Source organism: Saimiri boliviensis, chromosome 4 (assembly GCF_048565385.1).
Source record: "Saimiri boliviensis isolate mSaiBol1 chromosome 4, mSaiBol1.pri, whole genome shotgun sequence".
Lineage (NCBI taxonomy): Eukaryota > Metazoa > Chordata > Mammalia > Primates > Cebidae > Saimiri > Saimiri boliviensis.
In genome coordinates this window covers 693,014-716,318 of record NC_133452.1, presented here as the reverse complement: position 1 = coordinate 716,318, position 23,305 = coordinate 693,014, and the positions used below count along the sequence as shown (strand labels likewise).

Below are 23,305 nucleotides of genomic sequence, written 5' to 3'. Positions count from 1 at the left end.
AAGAATATTTTCCAGCTTGGATTCATTCTCTCTGTCACATTCAGGTATACCTATCAAAGTAGATTAGGCTTTTTCACATAGTCCCATATTTCTTGGAGACTTTGTTCATTCCTTTTTACCCTTTTTTCTCTATTCTTGCCTTCTCGTTTTATTTCATTGAGTTGATCTTCAACCTCTGATGTCCTTTCTTCTGCTTGGTCAATTTGGCTTTTGAAACTTGTATGCTTTGCGAAGTTCTCTTGTTTTTTTTTCAGCTCCATCAGTTCACTTGTATTCCTCTCTGAGTTGTTTATTCTTGTTAGCATTTCATCAAATCTTTTTTCAGCGTTTTTAGCTTCCTTGCATTGGGTTAGAACATGTTCTTTTATCTCAGAGAAGTTTCTTATTACCCACCTTCTGAAGTCTGATTCTGTCACTTCATCACACTCATTCTCCATCTAGCCTTGTTCCCTTGCTGGTGAGGAGTTGTGATCCCTTGTAGGAGAGGCATTGTTCTTTTGGGTGTTTTCATCCGTTTGGTGCTAGTTTCTTTTCATCTTTGTCAATTTATCCACCTGTCATCTTTGTAGTTGTTGACTTTCAGATTGGGTCTCTGCATTGACGTCCAGTTTGTTGATTTTCAGTTATTTCTTTTTGTTTCTTAGTTTTCCTTCTAACAGTCCGGCCCCTCTGCTGTAGGACTGCTGAGGTCCACTCCAGGTCCTGCTTGCCTGGAGATCACCTGCAGCGACTGCAGAACAGTAAGGATTGCTGCCAGTTTCTTCTGCTATCTTTGTCTTAGAAGGATACCCACCCAATGTCAATCTGACCTCTCCTTTATGAGTTGACCCTTTGGATATACGGTGGTCAGGGAGCTGCTTGAGGAAACAGTTTATCCCTTATAGGAGCTCAAGTGCTCATCTGTGAACTCTGTTATTCATTCAGAGCTGCTGGGTATGTAATTCTGCTGCAGCAGGATTCATTAACCCTCCCCCCTTTTTTTTCCCCAGGTTCTCTGTCCTGGGGTGTTAGGGCTTTAATTATGAGTTTCTGTTTTGCTGATGCCTTTTTTCAAGGCTGCCCTGCCCAGCGAGGAGGCAGCTCAATCTCTGTCTTCCCGCAGAAGCTTTGCTGAGCTGCTGTGTGCTCCGCCCAGCTCCCATGTGAACTTCCCTGCAGTCCTGTCTGTACGGGAAGAGTTAGAACTGCCTCAGCAATGGTGGCCCACCTCTATAATGGCAGACTCTCTCTGTAATGGCGGGTTGCCTTGGCAATGGCAGGCTGCCTCAGCAGTGGTGGGCTCCCTCAGCAATGGCGGACTACCTCCATAGTGGTGGACTGTCTCAGTAATGGTGACGCCCTCCCCCTGCCCCCCAAAGAGTTGGACCGTCCGGTTTCACCTGTGCTTGCTGTGAAACCTTCAATCCAGAGCATTTCAGATAGCTGTTTTTTTGTGGGGGTGCAACCAGCCGAGCCTGGTCATCTGGCTCCCTGCCTCAAAACCCTTTTTTTTTTTAAGTTGAAGGGTTGACTGTCTCCCAGGTGTTCCAATCGCCTGTTGAAAAGGCGCTGGGATCTGTGTGATTTCCCGTGTGGCAACCTACTGTGCCAGCTGAAACAGCCGCGCAGAGATCTGTGGCGCTTTTTTGCTCTGGAATCTCCTGGCCTGCCTCCCTGTTTCAGTCCCCTATTTTATCAGTTGCATGGGAGCTCCAGTCGCCCAGGAGCTCCAATCACCAGCTAAAACAGCATCTGGACCCGTGTATTTTGTATGGAGAACCGCCGTGCCTGGGCACCGGCTGAAACAGCCACGCTGGCCAAGACAGCCGCACTGGTGAACTGTGAGGCTCTTCTGTCTGGGAATCTGCTGGTCTGCGGGCAATAAAAGTCTATCTGGAAACGCGGGGTCCAGTCATCCTCTGCGGTTTCACTGGGAGCTGCAATCCTGAGCTGCTCCTAATTGGCCATCTTTGGTCCATCTCCCTTACGGATTTTTTGAAGGTTTCTTTTGTGTCTCTATGTCCTTTAGTTCTGCTCTGATCTCAGTTATGTCTTGTCTTCTGCTAGGTTTTTAGTTTTTTTGATCTTGCTCTGCTAGCTCTTTCAATTTTGACGATAGGGTGTCGATTTTAGATCTTTCCTTGCTTCTCAGTCTCAGCACCACACCACACCTACTGTAAAAGTGACCACATAATTGGAAGAAAATCACTCCTCTGAAAATGCAAAAGAACGGAAATCATAACAAACAGTCTCTCAGACCACAGTGCAATCAAGTTAGAACTCAGAATTCAGAAACTAAGTCAGAACCACGTGACTTCATGGAAACTGAAAAACTGGCTCTTGAATGTTGACTGGCCAAGCAATGAAGTGAAGAAGGCAGAAATAAGGATGTTTGTCAAAACCCATGAGAATGAAGGCACAACATACCAGAATCTCTAGGACACATTTAAAGCAGCATCTTTTGATTGTATGCCAGAATATTTGAGATACTAAGAAGAGTATTGAGTTTTTGTTCTGTCAGGCAGTTAATTTACCTGTTCCTTCCCACCCTTGCCTTTACAGTTTATTAGGGTGTGTCCATTGTAGCTTTTACTTTGCAGGTAGCACAGCCCTCCTCCTGAGACAGGGCCTTCTGGGCCATCACCAGAGTGCCCGAGGTGTAGGATGAGGTGTCTTCGTGTTTGCTGGTGGCAGAAACTCCGCTGTCTTCAAGCCCAGTGGAAGCCCCATTGGTTGGTCAGCCCCAGAACCTTGCCTGGCTTCTCTTGAGACTTGCTGATAGCTCTGTCTTCAGCCACAGTCTAAAGGGCAGTTGCTGTCTGCACACTGCCTTGCTCTCTGGTGCCCTGTCCTGCAGATCCTAGCCTCAATAGTCTTGATCTCATATCTCTGTATTCTCATCTCAGGAACTATCTCCCTCACTAGGATACAGTCTAGACAGTGCCCATTGTCCAACACATGAATGCAGTTGCTAGAACGGTTTCTTCAGTTCGAGCATTGACAGTAGGAAGGCTGGTCAGTGGCTCTGCATTCACAAACGATCACCCCCACTATCCCCTGGCCAATGGCTCTGCCCCATGATGAATGACCACCCCCACTGTCCCCTGCTCAGTGCTCTGCCCCATCATGACCACACCCACTCCCCTTTTGAGTGGCTCTGCCTCATCATGACCATTCCCACTGTCCCCTGCTTTGTGCTCTGTCCCATCATGACCACACCCACTCCCCTGTTCAGTGGCTCTGTCCCATCATGACCACTCCCACTGTCCCCTGCTCAGTGGCTCTGCCCCATCATGACCACTCCCACTGTCCCCTGCTCAGTGGCTCTGTCCCATCATGACCACTCCCACTGTCCCGTTCAGTGCTCTTGCCCCATCATGACCACTCCCACTGTCCCCTGCTCAGTGCTCTGCCCCATGGTGAATGACCACCCTCACTGTCCCCTGCTCAGTGCTCTGCCCCATCATGACCACACCCACTGTCCCCTGCTCAGTGGCTCTGCCCCATCATGACCATTCCCACTGTCCCCTGCTTAGTGCTCTGTCCCATAATGACCACACCGACTCCCCTGTTCAGTGGCTCTGCCCCATCATGACCACTCCCACTGTCCCCTGCTCAGTGGCTCTGCCCCATCATGACCACTCCCACTATCCCCTGTTCAGTGGCTCTGTCCCATCATGACTACTCCCACTGTCCCCTGCTCAGTGCTCTGCCCCATCATGACCACTCCTACTGTCCCCTGCTCAGTGCTCTGCCCCATGATGAATGACCACTCCCACTGTCCCCTGCTCAGTGGCTCTGTCCCATCGTGACCACACCCACTCCCGTTCAGTGGCTCTGTCCCATCATGACTACTCCCACTGTCCCCTGCTCAGTGGCTCTGCCCCATCATGGCCACACCCACCGTCCTGTGACATCACAGGTGCTGATAAGGCCGAGTGCAAAGTCGAGTGCTGGAGTGATTCATGTTCCTTCTTTGCTGACTTTTTTTTTTCCTCTTAGAAGGCTTTGAGATGTTCTCTTTATCCTAAATTTAGCAAGTTTCTTTTGTCCCTGTTTCTGCTAGAACTGCTGTGAAATACATGTGGGACTTCCTTGATTGATACTCTTTCTTCATCTTTTGATTCCTGTTTTTGTCTTATTGTTCTTCATTATGGGGACATCTGTCTACTTTATTTCTCGGCTCTTTTATAGAAAAGTGCCCCCTCTGTCCTTCTCTTCATCAAAGCCTGCTTCCCCCATGCCCTGGATCAAGCCCGCTGCCTCTCTGCCCCTCATCGAAGCCCTCTGCCCAACTTCATCAGCCATCTGACTGACAATCACATTTGTGCTGAAATGTTTGATATTTTGGGGATACCACCTCTTCTCTTCCCCTTTAGGCACCTGTTCTGTGTTGACTTCCTCACTTCAGAATTCCTCAGTTACACCCACACTGCCTTTATCTGGCCTTGCTTTAAAAAGCTGTATCCATGTTAATTGCCAAATTTCAGCAGTTTTCTTTTAGTGTTTTCTAAACAGTGTGAGAGGGCAGGGAGGAAGGACATTGCGGCAGTCATTAATGTGGTAAACTCTCTCTGCCATATTATCGTTTACTTACCCAGATTATCCTGAGGATTTTGTCAGTTTCAGAGGTTATGGTTCTTGATGGAATGAACAGATTACCCTTATATTGGAGGATAATAAATTAAAACAGATTGCTCTTATATTGGAGGATAATAAATTAATTGTTGGATAACTAAGGTTGCTCAGTCACCTTGGTTTTGAGAGCTCACATATTTATGGACTCTGAATTGGCCAGCTGGGCAGAGCTGGGTCTGTGACACTGTGAGCCTAGTGCCACATGCTCTCACACATCTACTGACCCAACTGTCTTTCTTAGATGTCGCCAGCACCTGCCCGGCTGTCAAGGAGTGGTTTGTGTACCCTGGGAACCCACTGAGGCACCCGGACCTCGTCAGGCCGCTGCAGATGACCGTTCCAGGTACAGACAGCCTTTCTTTAAATGAACCACAGATCTTTCCATTCTATGATAAAACTCTTAAGAATGAATCAGTTATGGAAAGCATGTTTAACCAGAACTGCACAAATACTAGTTTTCATTTAAACCTTTGGCCCATGATTAACGTATCCATCTAATAAAGTCCTAAAATAACGGAAGGATGACGCTGTGGCAGGTTTACCCTGAACCGTCTGCGGCGGTGCTCTGCCTCTTTCTCCATCCACCCTGCTCCAGGTCCACAGCAGTGGAGAAAGAGAAGAGATGGAGGGTGGCTGTGGTCAGGGCCTATTGCTGCCGCAGCCCCAGTACCTGACATCTAGTCATTGCTTGGTAGATGTCCCTGAAGTTTAACAGGATAGATTCTTGATATTCTGCTTGAATCAACTCTCTTGTTTTCTCCCCACTACTGAAAGTATATTTTGATGAGTTCTGGAACCAGAAAGAGAAGATAAAGGAGGGTTATTTATCTGGAAAAAAATGGTTATATTTTCATGGGTAGTATCTTAAAACTTAATGAGAGATAAGGAAAAACAAAGTCCACCTATAGATTAGCTGAAGTACATGCAAAGAGCAGCCTTTCTTTCTCAGAGTTTGTAGTATCTGAAAAAGGTCAGGAATGTACAACTGTCGGGGTAGGTTTCTACATACAAACGGTTAAGGAAGGGGAGGTGAAGCCTCAGAGTTTATTTTTACTGGCTCATGTCATTGTTTCACAGAACAAATATTTTCCTACTATTTTACTATTCCACTTTTATGTGCATTAAATTCTCTGATGTCACTATTATTTTCCATCACATGAACCTGTAATTTACCAAGTATGGATCTGAGCACTACAAATGGTTTTTAAAAGTTGAGAAAAGCTATTATAGGGAGTGTTTCCCTTTTCTATTAATCAATCATAGACTAAAACCTTAAAAGTACTTAACACAGAAACATAATTAAAATGCATTGACACTTGTTTTTGCAGCAAGGAACATTTTTTAAAGGATAGCCAAAATAATTTTCCCAAAATGTTTTATTACATATGTATTTTCATCTTACAGTATATTCCCAAATATAATATGGAAAATGACTATTCTAGCTCTCTTCATTGTTTGAATTCGAGAATATTTGGCTATTTATTATTGCGTCAAGAGTTAATTTTAAAGGCCACTCTATATAATGTTTTGATAAATTCCAGAAATTGTATAAGTATTAGAGAAACTACTTCTGAGCTTGTGAAAACATTCTCTGTTGCACTCCTGGAGTGGGAAAGGATATATGTAGCACCGTGGACCATATGTAGCACCGTGGGTTCTGCTTCTGGAAGGAGCTCCAGAAGTTTGTGCCCTACACGGAGGGCCAGTCTCAAACACATTCATTTCCACAGCTATTACTCTAGAAATAGGGTATGAAGTTTTATTGAAGATGATTTCAGTGGATGACTCCTTATTTACACTTGTATTAATGATGATAAATTAAAAGACAAGATTTTAAATTTTAAATGCTTTCCAATATCTATGAGGAATATTGCCAAATGATTTTAGATAAAAAGGAAAACAGAGCATCCAATTTCCTGTCACAAGTATTCATGTGAATACAACATACAGTTAAAAACAATGAGATTGGCCGGGCGCGGTGGCTCAAGCCTGTAATCCCAGCACTTTGGGAGGCCGAGGTGGGTGGATCACAAGGTCGAGAGATCGAGACCATCCTGGTCAACATGGTGAAACCCCGTCTCTACTAAAAATACAAAAAGTTAGCTGGGCGTGGTGGTGCATGCCTGTAATCCCAGCTACTCAGGAGGCTGAGGCAGGAGAATTGCCTGAGCCCAGGAGGCGGAGGTTGCGGTGAGCCGAGATCGTGCCATTGCACTCCAGGCTGGGTAACAAGAGCGAAACTCCGTCTCAAAAAAAAAAAAAAAAAAAAAAAAAAAAAAACAATGAGATCGGCTGGGCATGGTGACTCACACCTGTAATCCCAGCACTTTGGGAGGCTGAGGCAGGTGAGTCACCTGAGGTCAGAAGTTCAAGACCAGCCTGGCCAACATGGTGAAACCATGTCTCTACTAAAAATTCAGAGATTAGCCAGGCATAGTGGCAGGTGCCTATAATCTCAGCTACTTGGGAGGCTGAGGCAGGAGAATTGCTGGAACCCGGGAGGTAGACGTTGGCAATGAGCCAGCATCACACCATTGCATTCCAGCCCAGGCGACAAAGAGAGACTCCTTCTCGCTTTGTGAGGACAAAAAAAAAGTGAGATCCTGCTGATGGGCCCTCCCCTTCCACTTGTCAGGAAAACCTGCAAAAGGTTTTTGTTGCACCATTACAGCTAGTTTTTCCCAAATGACACCGTACCTGATTTTTCTTAGGGTAATCTCATAAGTGCTGCATTTTCAGTGAGTTTTCCAATATAGTGGCCCATGTTCTTTTGTTTTTTAAAGGCTTTTTCCTCTAACAGCACATGTGACTTAATGCTTGCTTTCCTGAATTGTAGAAATAAAAGAAATTACAAGTATTTTTCAACAAAGTGGAAGGCTGAAGGGTGCAGAAAAGAACTATAGAAATTAGGTAAATATTAGGAAGGGGAAATAATTATAATTAACCAGCCAGGGAGCAGAAAAGGAAATCTCACTCTGGGTACTATGTTTGAATGTTTGTCGTCCCCAATGGTCCTGTGTTGAAAACGCAATCATGGATGTGTTGGTATGAAGAGGCAGGGCCTTAGCTGGGGAGAGGTGATTAGACGGAATTCTTGCCTTATCAGAGAGACCCCTTCTCTGTGAAGGTGCCATGTGCCATCTGTGAACCAGGAAGTGGGGCCTCGCCAGAAACCAATCATGCTGGCACCTTGACCTTGGACTTCCCAGCCTCCAGAAATTTTCTACTATTATATCTAATTTATGGTATTTTGCTATAATGTCTTAGATGGACCAAGACACTGGTCTGTTTTATTCAGGGAGCTCATTTACATGCATGTATTTCTATCTGTGGGCCCTATCTTTTTTTCTGAGACAGAGTCGCTCTGTCACCCAGGCTGGAGTACAGTGGCACAATCTCAGCTCACACAATTTCTGCCTCCCGAGTAGCTAGGACTACAGGCACACGCCACCACGCTCAGCTATTTTTTGTATTTTTAGTAGAGACTGGGTTTCACCATGTTGGCCAAGCTGGTCTCAAACTCCTGGACTCAAGTGATCCACCCGCCTCTGCCTCCCAAAGTGCTGGGATTACAGCTGTGAGCCATCCCCCAGTGTATGGGCCCCATCTTTATGTGCATGCATATGGGAGCATGTCTATAGGACATAATATACACTACATTTCATTTCTTTTACAATATATCATGGAAGATGATGTTTCTGATAACATAGTTTAGCTTCCATTTCCCAAACCCACGATTGTAAATGTCCTTGATCTGTGTGCGTGTGTTCACCCTTTTCTAGCGTGTGGCCTCTCTTACTCCTCTTACTCACTTTCCTGACATTGTCCATTCTTTGGGTGGGAGTCTTGGCCCACACCAAAGGCAAGCATTTGAAATTGCCTTTTCAGTCTCCAGAATTGGAGATGTAATTCTTCATTTTCAAAGTGCTGGTGGCTTTTTTTCTCTTTTAAGTGTCGTTTTTTTTGTTTTTGTTTTTTGTTTGTTTGTTTTTTAGTTTTTTTTTTTTTTTTTTTTTTGGAGATAGAGTTTCGCTCTTGTTACCCAGGCTGGAGTGCAATGGCACGATCTCGGCTCACTGCAGCCTCCGCTTCCTGGGTTCAGGCAATTCTCCTGCCTCAGCCTCCTGAGTAGCTGGGATTACAGGCATGCACCACCATGCCCAGCTAATTTTTTGTATTTTTAGTAGAGACGGGGTTTCACCATGTTGACCAGGATGGTCTCGATCTCTTGACCTCGTGATCCACCTGCCTTGGCCTCCCAAAGTGCTGGGATTACAGGCGTAAGCCACTGCGCCCGACCCTTTTTTAGTTATTTTAAGCATATCCTTATTTTAGAAACCTAGGAAAACTAATTTCACAGTGTCTTAAAGGACCTTTTTAAAGTGTTGTTCGTCAATCAGAAAGCTTGGTATTGGCTATATGCATTTGATTTACCTGAATTGCAGAATATCTTAGAAGACTGTTGTACAGAATAAAATGAGGGTAAGTCATATATTTCATGAAAAAAGGATAATGTATTTGCTTTAGTCTGTCATTTGCTATCAAACAATTGTAATGGCTTTCTTGTTTGCCTGCTCTTACTTACATTGTTAAAGGTTTTCTTCTGACCCTTGGTACATACAGATCAGTCAGGAAAGTCTCAACAAGTCTTCGAGGTTTCTGTGAGTGGTAAAGGAAGCTGGTATGTGCATGTGTGTTCATGTGCACTTAAGCTGGTGTGTGGGTGTGCATGTGCCTGTCCTTGGTGAGGTTCTGCCCGTGTGGCTGACAGTGTCTGAAATTGCCCTGACCATCACAGATTAAGATAAATTGGTTAAAATCTCAACAGTGTTTTTTCACCAATTTATAGAAAATAGCGTGAAGCTTTGACAAATGTGTTAGCAAATTCACATTACAGTCACAAGGGTTAAATTTTGCATTTACTACTTTTTGTTTTCTTTTTTTTGTTTTTAGACAGAGTCTTAATTTGTCACCAGGTGCCAGGCTGGAGTGCAGTGGTGCATTCTCAGCTCACTGCAATCTCTGCCTCCTGGGTTCAAGCAGTTCTCCTGCCTCAGCCTCCTAAGTAGCTGGGACTACAGGTGTGCTCCACCACGCCCAGCTAATTTTTGATTTTTGGTTTTTTTTTTTTGGTAGAGGTGGGGTTTCACCATGTTGGCCAGGATGGTCTGAATCTCTTGACCTTATGATTTGCCCGCCTCGACCTCCCAAAGTGCTGGGATTACAGGCATGAGCCACTGCGCCTGGCCTGCATTTACTACTTTTTATAGCCACTTTCACTGTTGAATGCATTAGATGGGAGTGGTGTAATGATATTTTTGCAGGCATGAAATTAGAAAACGTACCCATGTAAGTATAGAGTTTAATATATTAAGATGTAAATGTATTCTACTTTGTTTATGAATGAATTTTTTTTGCTTATTATAAATAGGCTGCTGAAGTTTGTTCATCTAAAGATTCTCTTTGCATGTACATAGTCAGGGTTTTTTGAGTTTTTTTTTTTTCTTTTTAATTTTGCTTTAAGTTCTGGGATACATGTGCAGAACATGCGGAATTGTTACATAGGTATACATGTGCCATGGTGGTTTGCTGCACCTGTCAACCCGTCATCTAGGTTTTAAGCCCTGCATGCATTAGGTATTTGTCCTAATGCTGTCCCTCCCCTTCACCCCAATCCCCCAATAGGCCCCAGTGTTTGATGTTCCCTTTCTTATGTCCATGTGTTCTTATTATTCAACTCACACTTGTAAGTGAGAACATGCGATATTTGGTTTTCTCTTCCTGTGTTAGTTTACTGAAAATGATGGTTTCCAGCTTCATCCACATTCCTGCAAAAAAAAAAAAAAAAAAAAAAAAATCTTTTTTATGGCTACATAGTATTCCATGGCATGTATGTGCCACGTTTTCTTTATCCAGTCTGTCATTGATGGGCATTTGGGTTGGTTTCAAGTCTTTGCTATTGCAGATAGTGCTGCAGCAAACATACGTGTGCATGTGTCTTTACTGTGGCAGAATTATTTATAATTCTTTTTGTATATACCTAGTAATGGGATTGGTGGATCAAATGGTATTTCTGGTTCTAGATCCTTGAGAAATCAACACACTGTCTTCCACAATGGTTGAACTAATTTACACTCCTACCAACAGTGTAAAAGCATTCCTATTTCTCCACATCCTCTCCAGCATCTGTTGTTTCCTGACTTTTTAATAATCGCCATTCAGACTAGCACGAGACGGTATCTCATTATGGTTTTGATTTGCACTTCTCTAGTGACCAATGAACTTTTCTTCATATGTTCACTGCCTGCATAAATGTCTTCTTTTGGGAAGTGTCTGTTCATATCCTTTGTGCACTTTTTGATTTTTTTTTTTTTTTTTTTTTGAGACGGAGTTTCGCTCTTGTTGCCCAGGCTGGGGTGCAATGGTGCGATCTTGGCTCACTGCTACATCCACCTCCTGGGTTCAGGCAATTCTCCTGCCTCAGCCTCCTGAGTAGCTGGGATTACAGACACGCACCACCATGCCCAGCTAGTTTTATGTATTTTTAGTAGAGACGGGGTTTCACCATGTTGACCAGGATGGTCTCGATCTCTTGACCTCGTGATCCACCCCCCTCGGCCTCCCAAAGTGCTGGGATTACAGGCTTGAGCCGCCGCGCCCGGCCGTTTTTTTTCCCCCTAGTAAATTTGTTTAAGTTCCTTGTAGATTTTGGATAATTAGACCTTTGTCAGATGGATAGATTGCAAAAATTTTCTCCCATTTTGTAGGTTGCCTGTCCACTCTGATGATAGTTTGTTTCGCTGTACAGAAGCTGTTTAGTTTAATTAGATCCCATTTGTCAATTTTGCCTTTTGTCACAATTGCTTTTGGTGTTTTAGTCATGAAATATTTGCCCATGCCTACGTCCTGAATGGTATTGCCTAGGTTTTCTTCTAGGGTTTTTATGGTTTTAGGTTTTAGGTTTAAATATTTAATCCATCTTGAGTTAATTTTTGTGTAAGGTGTAAGAAAGGGGTCCAGTTTCTGTTTTCTGTATATGGCTAGCCAATTTCTCCAGCATCATTTATTTAATAGGGAATCCTTTCCCTATTACTTGTTTCTGTCAGGTTTGTCGAAGATCAGATGGTTGTAGATGTGTGGTGGTATTTCTGAGGCCTCTGTTCTGTTTCATTTATCTGTTTTGGTATCAGTACCATGATGTTTTGGTTATGGTAGCCTTGTAGTCTAGTGTGAAGTCAGGTAGCCTGATTCCTCCAGCTTTGTTCGTTTTGCTTATGATTGTTTTGACTATATGAGATTTTTGGTTCCGTATGAAATTTAAAGTAGTTTTTTTTAATTCTGTGGAGAAAGTCAATGGTAGCTTGATGGGAATAGCATTGAATTTATAAATTACTTTGGGTAGTATGGCCATTTTCACAGTATTGATTCTTGCTGTCCATGAGCATGGAATGTTTTTTCATTTGTTTGTATTCTCTCTTATTTCCTTGAGCAGCGGTTTGTAGTTCTCCTTGAAGAGATCCTTCACGTCCCTTGTACATTGTATTCCTAGGTATTGGATTCTCTGTGTAGCAATTGTGAATGGGAGTTCACTCATGATTTGGCTCTCTGTTTGTCTGTTATTGGTGTATAGGAATGCTTGTGATTTTTGCACATTGATTTTGTATCCTGAGACTTTGCTGAAGTTGCTTACCAACTTAAGGAGCTTTTGGGCTGAGACGATGGGGTCTTCTAAATATACAGTCATGTCATCTGCAAACAGACAATTTCATTTCCTCTCTGCAAATTTGAATACCCTTTATTTCTTTTTCTTGCCGGATTGCCCTGGCCAGAACTTTCAATACTACATTGAAAAGGAGTGATTAGAGAGGGCATCCTTGTCTTGTGTCGATTTTCAAAGGGAATGCTTCTAGCTTTTGCCCATTCAGTGTGATATTGGCTGTGGGTTTGTCATAAATAGCTCTTGTTACTTTGAGATATGTTCCATCAGTACCCAGGTTATTGAGAGTTTTTAGCATGAAGGGGTATTGAGTTTTATTGAAGGTCTTTTCTGCATCTTTTGAGATAATCATACGGTTTTTGTCATTGGTTCTGTTTATGTGATGGATTATGTTTGTTGATTTGTGTATGTTGAATCAGCCTTGGATGCCAGGGATGAAGCTGACTTGATCATGGTGGATGAGCTTTTTAATGTGCTGCTAGATTGAGTTTGCCAGTATTTTATTGAGGATTTTCACATCGACGTTCATCAGGGATATTGGCCTGAAGTTTCTGTTTTTTGTTGCGTCTCTGCCGGGTTTTGGTATCAGGATGATGCTGGCCTCATCAAATGAATTAGGGAGGAGTCCCTCTTTTTCTATTGTTTGGAATAGTTTCAGAAGGAATGGTATCAGCTCCTCTTTGTACCTCTCATAGATTCAGCTGTGAATCCATGTGGTCCTGGGCTGTTTTTGATCGGTGGACTATTAATTACTGCCTCAATTTCACAACTTGTTATTGGTCTATTCAGGGATTTGACTTCTTCCTGGTTTAGTCTTGGGAGGATGTATGTGTCCAGGAATTTATCCATTTTTTTCTAGATATTCTAGTGTAGAGCTGTTAGTATTCTCTGATAGTAGTTTGTATTTCTGTGGGATCAGTGGTGATATCCCCTTTATCATTTTTTATTGTGTCTATTTGATTCTTCTCTCTTTTCTAATTTATAGTCTGGCTAGTGGTCTATTTTGTTATTCTTTTCAAAACACCAGCTCCTGGATTCATTGAGTTTTTGAAGGGCTTTTCATGTCTCTATCTCCTTCAGTTCTGCTCTGATCTTAGTTACTTCTTGTCTTCTGCCAGCTTTTGAATTTGTTTGCTCTTGCTTCTCTCATTCTTTTAATTGTGACATTAAGAGTGTCAATTTCAGATCTTCCCCTGATTTCTGATGTGGGCATTTAGTGCTATAAATTTCCCACTTAACACTGCTTTAGCTGTGTCCCAGAGATTCTGGTACATTGTCTCTTTGTTCTCATTGGTTTCAAAGAACTTCTTTATTTCTGCCTTAATTTTGTTATTTGCCCAGTAGTCATTCAGTAGCAGGCTGTTCAGTTTTCATGTAGTTATGTGGTTTTTGGTGAGTTTACTAATCCTGAGTTCTAATTTGATTGCACTGTTGTCTGAGAGACTATTTGTTGTGATTTCCATTCTTTTGCATTTGCTGAGGAATGTTTTACTTCCAGTTATGTGGTCGATTTTAGAATAAGGGCTATATGGTACTGAGAAGAATGTATATTCTATTGATTTGGGGTGGAGAGTTCTGTAGATGTCTATTTGGTTTGCTTGGTCCAGAGCTGAATTCAAGTCCCGAATATCCTTGTTAATTTTCTGTTTTGTTGATCTGTCTACTTAGTATTGACAATGGGTATTAAAGTCTCCCACTATTATTGTGTGGGAGTCTAAGTCTCTGTAGGTCTCTAAGAACTTGCTTTATGAATCTGGGTGCTCCTGTATTTGCTGCATATATATTTAGAATAGTTAGCTCTTCTTGTTGCATTGTTCCGTTTACCATTATGTAATACCCTTCTTTGTCTTTTTTGATTTTTGTTGGTTTAAAGTCTGTGTTATCAGAGACTAGGATTGCAACCCCTGCTTTTTTTTTACTGTCTGTTTGCCTGGTAAATATTTCTCCATCCCTTTATTTTGAGCCTATGTTTGTCTTTGCGTGTGAACTGGGTCTCTTGAATACAGCACACCAATGAGTCTTGACTATTTATCCAATTTACTAGTCTTTTAATTGGGGTATTTAACCCATTTACATTTAAGGTTAATATTGTTATGTACGAATTTATTTCTGTCATCATGATGCTAGCTGCTTATTTTGCATATTAGTTGATACAGTTTCTTTGTAGCGGTGTTGTTCTTTATATTTTGGTGTGTTTTTGCAGTGGCTGGTACCGGTTTTTCCTTCCCATATTTGGTGCTTTCTTCAGGAGCTCCTGTAAGGCAGGCCTGGTGGTGACAGACTCCCTCAGCATTTGCTTGTCAGTAAAGAATTTTATTTCTCCTTCACTTAGGAAACAGTTTGGCTGGATATAAAATTCTGGGTTGAAAATTCTTTTCTTTTAGAATGTTAGATATTGGCCCCCCAGTTCTCACTCTTTTTTTGGCTTGTAGGGTTTCTGCAGAGAGATCCACTGTTGTTAGTCTGATGGGCTTCCCTTTGTGAGTAACCTGACCTTTCTGTCTGGCTGCCCTTAACATTTTTTCTTTCCTTTCAGTCTTGGAGAATCTGACAATTACCTGTCTTCGGGTTGCTCTTCTTGAGGAGTATCTTAATGGTGTTCGCTGTATTTCCTGAATTTGAATATTGGTCTGGCTGGCTGGTTGGAGAAGTTTTCCTGGATAATATCCTAAAGTGTGTTTTCCAAGTTGGTTCTATTCTCCCCATTTCTTTCAGGTATGCCAGTCAATCATAGATTTGGTCTTTTCACATAGTCCCACATTTCTTGGAGGCTTTGTTAAATTCTTTTCATTGCTTTTTTTTCTAAACTTGTCTTCACGCCTTATTTCAGTAAGTTGATCTTCAATCTATGATATCCTTTCTTCTGTTTGATCGATTCAGCTATTGATACTTGTGTATGCTTCATGAAATTTTCATGCTGTGTTTTTCAGCTCCATCAGGTCATTTATGTTCTTCTCTAAACTGGTTGTTCTAGTTAGCAGTTCCTATAAGCTTTTATCAAGGTTCTTAGCTTCCTTGCATTGGGTTAGAACATGCTTCTTTAGCTCAGAGGAGTTTGTTATTACCTACCTTCTGAAGCCTACTTCTGTCAGTTCAAGAAACTCATTCTTTCCATCCAGTTTTGTGCCCTTGCTGGAGAGGAGTCGTGATCATTTGGAGAAGAGGCATTCTGGTTTTTGCAATTTTCAGCGTTTTTGCACTGGCTTTTCCTCATCTTTGTGGATTTATCTACCTCTGATATTTAAGGCTGATGACCTTTGGATGGGGTCTTTATTTGGGGATCCTTTTTGTTGATATTGATATTGTTGCAGTTTGTTAGTTTTCCTTCTAACAGGCCCCTCTTCTGCAGGTCTGCTGCAGTTTGCTGGAGGTTCATTCCACACCCTGCTTGCCCAAGTATCACCAGCAAAGGCTATGGAAAAGCAATTATTGCTGCCTGCTCCTTCCTCTGGAAACTTCTTTCCAGAGGGACATCAACCTGATGCCAGCCAGAATTCTCCTCTATGAGGTGTCTGTCAACCCCTGCTGGGAGGTCAATCCCAGTCAGGAGACATGGGGGTCAGGGACCCACCTGAGTAGGCAGTCTATCCCTTAGCAGAGTTCAGGTGCTGTGCTGGGAGAATCCTCCTTGCCAGGATTAGGTGCTCTCTGCAGAGCCGGCAGAAAGGAACATTTAAATCTGCTGTAGCTGTGCCCACAGCTACCCCTTCCCCCAGGTGCTCTGTCCCAGGAAGATGGGAGTTTTATCTATAAGTCCCTGACTGGGGCTTCTGCCTTTCTTTCAGAGATGCCCTGCCCAGTGAGGGGGAATCTAGAGAGGCAGTCTGGCCACAGACCCTTTGCCACACTGTGGTGAGTTCCTGCCAGTCCTAACTTCCTGGCCTCTTTAGCACTTTAGCACTGTCAGGGGAAAACCGCCTACTCAAGCCTCAGTAATGGCGGACACCCTCCCCCCCATCAAGACTTGATGGTGGCCTTCCTTTGGGCTTCCCCTCCAGTGTCTTCCCACTGCACTTAGGACATTTCCCTTCCTTGAGCTTCTTCTTTTCCTCCCTCATCTTTATTTCTGCCCCTTCTTCAAATCTCAGCTCACGTGTCTTCGCATGATGCCTCTGCCCTGCAGCTGGAGCTCTCTGCTCTACACTTGGTAGTTGGACATGAGTGTATTTGGTCAGTGTCTGTGTGATCCACTGATTGTAAATGCGCCCACAGGACAGATAGTGAGTCATTTCCCTCTATCTCCAGCACCTCCTTTGGTGCCTAGCATGTGATTGGTTGGATTCTTTGATAGAGGGCAGGAAGGCTGGAAGGCTTTTATCACTCTCTGTTGTTGCCTCCCTTCAATCCCAGAATAAATTTAGTTTGTAAGTGTCCTTTATCCAGCAAAGTCCAGCCCTATCTTCCCACCAGTCTCTTCCATGAAAATTTATTAGTGCCCTGCCCCAATTTGTTTGTTACTCTCTTTCACCTTCAGAACTCTTAACAGGCCAGGTACGGGGGCTCATGCCTATAATCCCAGCACTTTGGGAGGCCAAGGCAGGGGGATTACTTGAGGCCAGGTGTTCAAGACCAGCCTGGGCAACATAGCGAGACGCTATCTCCAAAAAAAGACAAGTAACTCATGTAATAATACCTTTGCACTCTTCTAATATGTGCACAACCTTCTTTTGCAAGCTCTTCCAAGATAGCAACTGTTCATCTTTCATGTGGGGCCACTGGAAGTAGGAGAGCACCTAGAATTTTATGTATCACTGTATGAATGGAGCTTCAGTTCTCAGCCTTCATAGAAACTTTGTGACAATATGGTAGGAAAAATGTTGGTAAACAATTGATAGGTTTTATGTTTCTTCCTTCCTTTTATTAGACAGATACCTGGAAACCTGTTATTCTAAGCCCATCTCATGGAGTCTGAACCTGTAGGGAATGAATAACAGGTCACAAGTAAACACTGTTCCTAATTGTGCATTCAGGAAGTCTCTCATTTATCACTTCCACTAGACAGTACTGCATTGCTTAACCACAGTGATAAGTTCTGAGAAGTGTGTCGCCAGGTGATTCTCTTGTTGTGAGAACATCATAGAATGTACTTCCACAAACCTAAATGATGTGGCTTATGGCTCTGGGCTACAAACCTGTGAAGCTTATGACTGCTGGATACTGTAGGCAGCTGTAACACAGTGGCAAGCATTTGTATATGTAAACATTCCTAAATATAGAAAAGGTAGAGTAAAAATATGGTGTCGGCCGGGCACGGTGGCTCACGCCTATAATCCCAGCACTTTGGAAGGCCAAGACGGGCGGGTCACAAGGTCAGGAGATCGAGACCATCCTGGCCAACATAGTGAAACCCCATCTCTACTAAAAATACAAAAAAATTAGCTGGGCGTAGTGGCTCATGCCTGCAGTCCCAGTTACTCGGGAGGCTGAGGCAGGAGAATTGCTTGAACGCAGGAGGTAGAGGTTGCAGTGAGCCGAGACTGCGCCACTGCACTCCAGCCTGGCGCCTGGCAACAGAGCAAGACTCTTGTCTCAAAAATATATGTATATGGTGTCATGATCTTATGGGACCACCAGTGTATATGAAATCTGTCATTGACCAAAATGATGTTATGTGGCACATGGCTGTACTGGGTTCTGCTAAATATACTAAATATATGTAATTAATCTTTTTTTTTTTTTTTTTGGTATTAACTTTTCATGTGTAAGCAGTGAAACACAGGTAAAGTCTTTCTACTCTCCATCTCTATGCACTCTGATGGGGACCTGACCTTTCAGCCATGTTCATAAATGTCTTATACACATTAAAAAAGGACTAGAAACTTTTATTTCAAAATATGGTTATAGCTGGGTGGTAGGATTATAGATTGTTTTTATTTTCTTTTTTACGCTTTCCTATTTAAAAATTTTTACAGTGTCTGAATTGTAGTAAAAAATGTTTTCAAAATCTTTAGTGTATTTGAAATAACTATGATAATAGAAGATTCATTATTTACCTTAGATCAGAGGCTAGTAAACTTCTGTGAAGGGTAATGTAGAAAATATTTCAGGCTTTGCAGCCTACATGGTCTCTCTTACTCAAGTCGGTCGTTAAAGCGGGAAAGGAGCCATGGATAATACTGACATGCACAACCATGGTGGCATTCCAGGAAAACCTCTGTCTCAGACACTGGAATTGGAATTGCATGTGGTTTTCTTGGATCATGAAATATCATTTTTACTTTGATTTTTTTTCAACCATTTAAAAATACGAAAGCCCTTCTTAGTTCATTGGTTGCATAAGAAAAACAGGAGGAGCTGGGTTTGTCCTGAGGCTGTGCACATTGCCTGAGTTGATCATTTTTCTGAAAGTATGTTTCTAAGAAGTAATTACTGATACTTGTGAGTGTCTTGGACTCATCTCTATGTTAAGTACTAGTACCATAGGGTTGTTTTGTTTTGCTAATTATCTTTAGCATTTTCTTTCTCTTAAGAGAAAAATGTTTTTTCTCTCTCTAAAATAAATAATGAAAGAGCTTTTCAGGTGGAGGGGAATACTTCAGCCATTTTAGAAATGCAAGTGACTTTTGTTGAGTTGTTTCACTTCTGATGGCGAGAAATATACCACAGAGAATAGTCAGTGCTGTTGTGGGAAACGTAAGACAAGAAAGAGAAGAATTCCTTTTTTGAGTCATTTGACTCTGATGCCATTTGGCTGGTAGGTTCTATTTTCTTAGTAAATAAGAGGGACATCTAGATCCCAGCCAGCCTTGAGCTTTTAGCATATATTTTATGTTGGCCCTCATAGAAAATCACAGCTGTGGATAGCAAGGGAGGACGTGTCGCCAGTCACAGATTAACAAGTCTGACCTTAGAAACAGCACCTTTCTGTTTTTCAGAGCATAGAAGCAGAGCTGTGCCTGCATCTGCAGCTCTGTGTGAGTTTTCATCATTTGTCATGGTTTAAGTACATGAGTAAGGGTTTTTTTCCTTTTGATTTTAATAATTTAAACATACATAAAATATAGAAGTGAAACGCTAAAAATATTACATTTTAGGAATTTCTGTTTAATAGTTTTAGAAAAGTGCTTTCAAAACCTGAGGTCCACAGTTTTCTGAGTCTCCTGCATACAAGTCTTCTGAGTTGTTAAAATGCAAACTTCTAGGCACCCATACCTGTCCAGTCAAATCAGAGTTTTTGCATATAGATCCCAGGAAAATGCATTTGTTTTAACAATCTCCACAGTTGATTCTTTTCTACATGAAAGGTTGAAAACCCTTAATTTGGAGAGTAAGAGAGCAAACTAAAGGGGTAGGTGGATGGTGTTTTATTCAAGTGCTCTGTCATAGCCGTGATACAACAGGGCAGCAGTTCCCTATTACAGCCTTGAGACAGTGCATTTGAGAGATGTCCTGAAAGCATTCTTAACAGTACGAAGTACAGTATCCCTCAAAATTTAGCCATTAAAGAAGGAGTGTTTTCAATGAAATGTCTGTATGCCAGCCCTTTAGGCTTGGGTTTTCTTCTTAAAACAGGAATCTCTAATGGTGTTTACTTTTTAGTTCCTTTTACAATGGGAAGGGAAGAGATTTGTTTCATTTTACTGTATTTCTACAAGAAGCATATTATAACTCGCTGCTGCAAAGAACAATAGTTAATGGACTTTTTTTCTTAACTAGGGGGAACGCCTAGTTTGAAAACACTATGGCTGAACCAAGAGCCAGAAATACAGGTTCGGCGCTTGGACACACTCCTAGCTTGTTTCAACCTTTCCTCCTCAAGAGAAGAGCTGCAGGCCGTCGAAAGCCCGTTCCAAGCTTTGTGCTGCCTCTTGATCTACCTCTTTGTCCAGGTAATGTCCAGCTGCCCGTTCCAGTCACTGCAGCTTGCTCTTCATGAGAGGCAGTGTGTGGGATATTGCCATGGCTGGTGTCCCAGATCATGTTTTTCCAATGTCTGTTCCATGGAACATTATTAGTTCTTTGAGGTGCTCTAAAAATAAGAAGATTGTACAGCGAAATACATTGGAGAAGCTCTGTCACTACATCAGCTGTAGAGATTGTACTGCACATAGAGTATTAGAGACTTAGGAAATCTTGCAAGTGATGGAGGCTGCTTTGGCTTTGACTAAACATTCTCAGACTTTGTGGGCCATGGTGTACCTCCCCTGTCCTTGTGCCATTGTTTGGATGGTGGTTCTTGTTTCTCGGTTTTAGTGTCAAGGTGAAAAAGGACCTGGCTAGAGACCTAGCTTCTCCCTTAGTAGCTCTTTGCCTCTGGACAGATTACTTCAGATTTTTCCGAAGTCAATTTCATTCCATCATCCAGCAGATATTTATTGGTTATGTGCTTTCATTTTCTAATCAGAAAATGAGATAATCATAGTAGCTGCTGCCAAGGGCTGTTGGGGCGATGTCAGCTGGTGTTGTCATGACCTTCATGATTTATGTCCTCCCATCCTGCTGAGCTAGGGTTTGCAGTGCTATTTCCTTCGTTTTAGGCTCACTCAACAAGGTGAACTTTTTTTTTTTTTTTTTTGCATTAGCTTTATACCTAGTTTATATGTGAAATAATAAAAGTCAGTTAAAAGATTCACCTTTTTAATAGTTTTATACATTCATGATAGTGCTTGGACACCTTTAGTAAAATAAGGGTGGAGAATGTTCCCATTTCCCAGCTCCTCTTTCTCTGCATCGCTCCTCCCCACTTCCCTCCCTAGCTCTGCGATTTAAGATGATTTTTGCCCCACTGTTCACAAAGTGTACTTCTTCAGGCTGTTGAGATGTCTCGTAAGCACTCTTCACTCCTTCATGCCATCTTCTTAGCTTCTCTGACCTCCCTATATGGTAGGTCTGCATTGACAAAGCCATTCAAAAAAACAGGAGAGGGATCCAAGATGGCCGACTAGTAGCAGCTCAGGATTGCAGCTCCCAGTGAAGGTGCAGGGAGTGAGTGGACGCCAGACTTTTAGACGAATTTTTGTTGGCTACGGACCAGGAGATTCCCAGCAGAGGAGCCCCACAGGTCGCCAGAGTGACTCTTTCGGCTGGCGCGGCTGTTCTCAGTGCAGTGTATGCCAGACTGGGTGCTCTCTTAGTTGGTGTTTGGAGCTCCGGGAAGGCAATTGCCCATTCAGCTGGTTGAAAGGGGGACCGAAGCCTGGAGCCAGACCAGGAGATTCCCAAGCAGAAAAGTGCCACGAATCTCAGCGCCGCTGTTTCAGCCGGCATGGTCGCCACATGAGAAATTGCATAGATCCTGGCACCTTTTTGGCGGGGGACTGGGGCACCTGGGAGAGAATCGACCATTCAATTAGGAAAAGAAAAAAAGGGGGCTCTGAGGCGGGCAGCCAGGTGATTGGGCTTGGCTGGTCCCACCCCCACAAAAAAACAGCAATTGGAAATGCTGATGGTGGAGAGTTTCACAGCGAACACAGCTGAACCCAGGAAGGTCCAGCTCTGTTGGGGAGGGGTGTCCGCCAAAGGAAAGCAAAGAAACAGAAATAACATCACCACCACCAAGCTGGACGTCCACTCAGAGACCCAATCTGAAAGTCAGCAATTACAAAGATGACAAGTGGATAAATCCACAAAGATGGGAAGAAACCAGCACGAAAAGGCTGAAAACATCCGAATCCAGAATGCCTCTCCTTCAGGGGATTGCAGCTCCTCATCAGCAATGGAACAAGGCCTGATGGAGAATGAGTGATGAATTGTCAGAATCAGGCTTCAGAAGGTGGCTAGTAAGAAACTTCTGGGGGCTAAAACAACATGTTCTAACCCAATGCAGAGAAACTAAGAACGTTGAAAAAAGGTTTGACGAAATGCTAACGAGAATAGACAGTTTAGAGAAGAATGTAAGTGAATTAATGAAGCTGAAAAACACAGTGCGAGAACTTTGCAAAGTATGCACAAGTTTTAACAGTCGAATTGATCAAGCAGAAGAAAGGATATCAGAGGTCGAAGACCAACTCAAATAAAACGAGAAGACAAAATTAGAGAAAAAAGGGTAAAAAGTAATGAGCAGTCTCCAAGAAATATAGGACTATGTGAAAAGACCTAATCTACGTTTGATAGGTGTACCTGAATGTGACAAAGAGAATGAATCCAAGCTGGAAAATATTCTTCAGGATATTATTCAGGAAAACTTTCCCAACCTAGCAAGACAGGACAATATTCAACTCCAGGAAACACAGAGAACACCACAAAGATATTCGTCAAGAAGATCAACCCCAAGACGTATAATTGTCAGATTCACCAGGGTTGAAATGAAGGAGAAAATGCTAAGGGCAGCCAGAGACAAAGGTCAGGATACCCACAAAGGGAAGCCTGTCAGACTCACAGCAGATCTCTCAGCAGAAACTCTACAAGCCAGAAAAGAGTGGGGGCCAATATTCAACATCCTTAAAGAACTTTAAACCTAGAATTTCATATCCAGCCAAACTGAGCTTCATAAGTGAAGGAAAAAGAAAATCTTTTGTGAACAAGCAAGTACTCAGAAATTTCATCACCACCAGGCCTGCTTTATAAGAGCTTCTGAAAGAAGCACTACACATAGAAAGGAACAACCAGTATCAGCCATTCCAAAAATATACCAAAAGGTAAAGAGCAACATAATGAAGAATCTACATCAACTAATGGGCAAAATAGCCAGCTAGCATCAAATGGCAGTATTAAACTCACAGATATTATTATTAATCCTAAATTTAAATCAACTAAATGCCCCAATCAAAAGACACAGACAGGCAAATTGGACAAAAAGCCAAAACCCATCGGTATGCTGCATCCAGACCCGTCTCACATGCAAGGATACACAAAGACTCAAAACAAAGGGATGGAGGAAGGTTTACCAACCAAATGAAGAGTTAAAAAAAAAAAAGCAGTAGTTGCAATCCTAGTCTCTGATAAAATAGACTTTAAAGCAACAAAGATCGAAAGAAGCAAAGCAGGTCATTACATAATGGTAAAAGGATCAATGCAACAAGAAGAATTAAC

At 42.6% G+C, this 23,305-nt stretch overlaps 1 protein-coding gene across 11 annotated transcripts in view; it reads left to right on the top strand.

The window, feature by feature from the left end:
• Window positions 1-23,305, top strand: part of FAM120B (family with sequence similarity 120 member B) — a 118,607-nt gene that overhangs the window by 31,164 nt on the left and 64,138 nt on the right. For all 11 annotated transcript variants that reach the window (XM_074397125.1, XM_074397126.1, XM_074397124.1 and 8 more), the window contains 2 exons: window positions 4,859-4,960; window positions 19,991-20,163. In XM_074397125.1, the coding sequence (XP_074253226.1) occupies window positions 4,859-4,960; window positions 19,991-20,163 (275 nt within the window). The remainder of the gene's footprint in view (window positions 1-4,858; window positions 4,961-19,990; window positions 20,164-23,305) is intronic.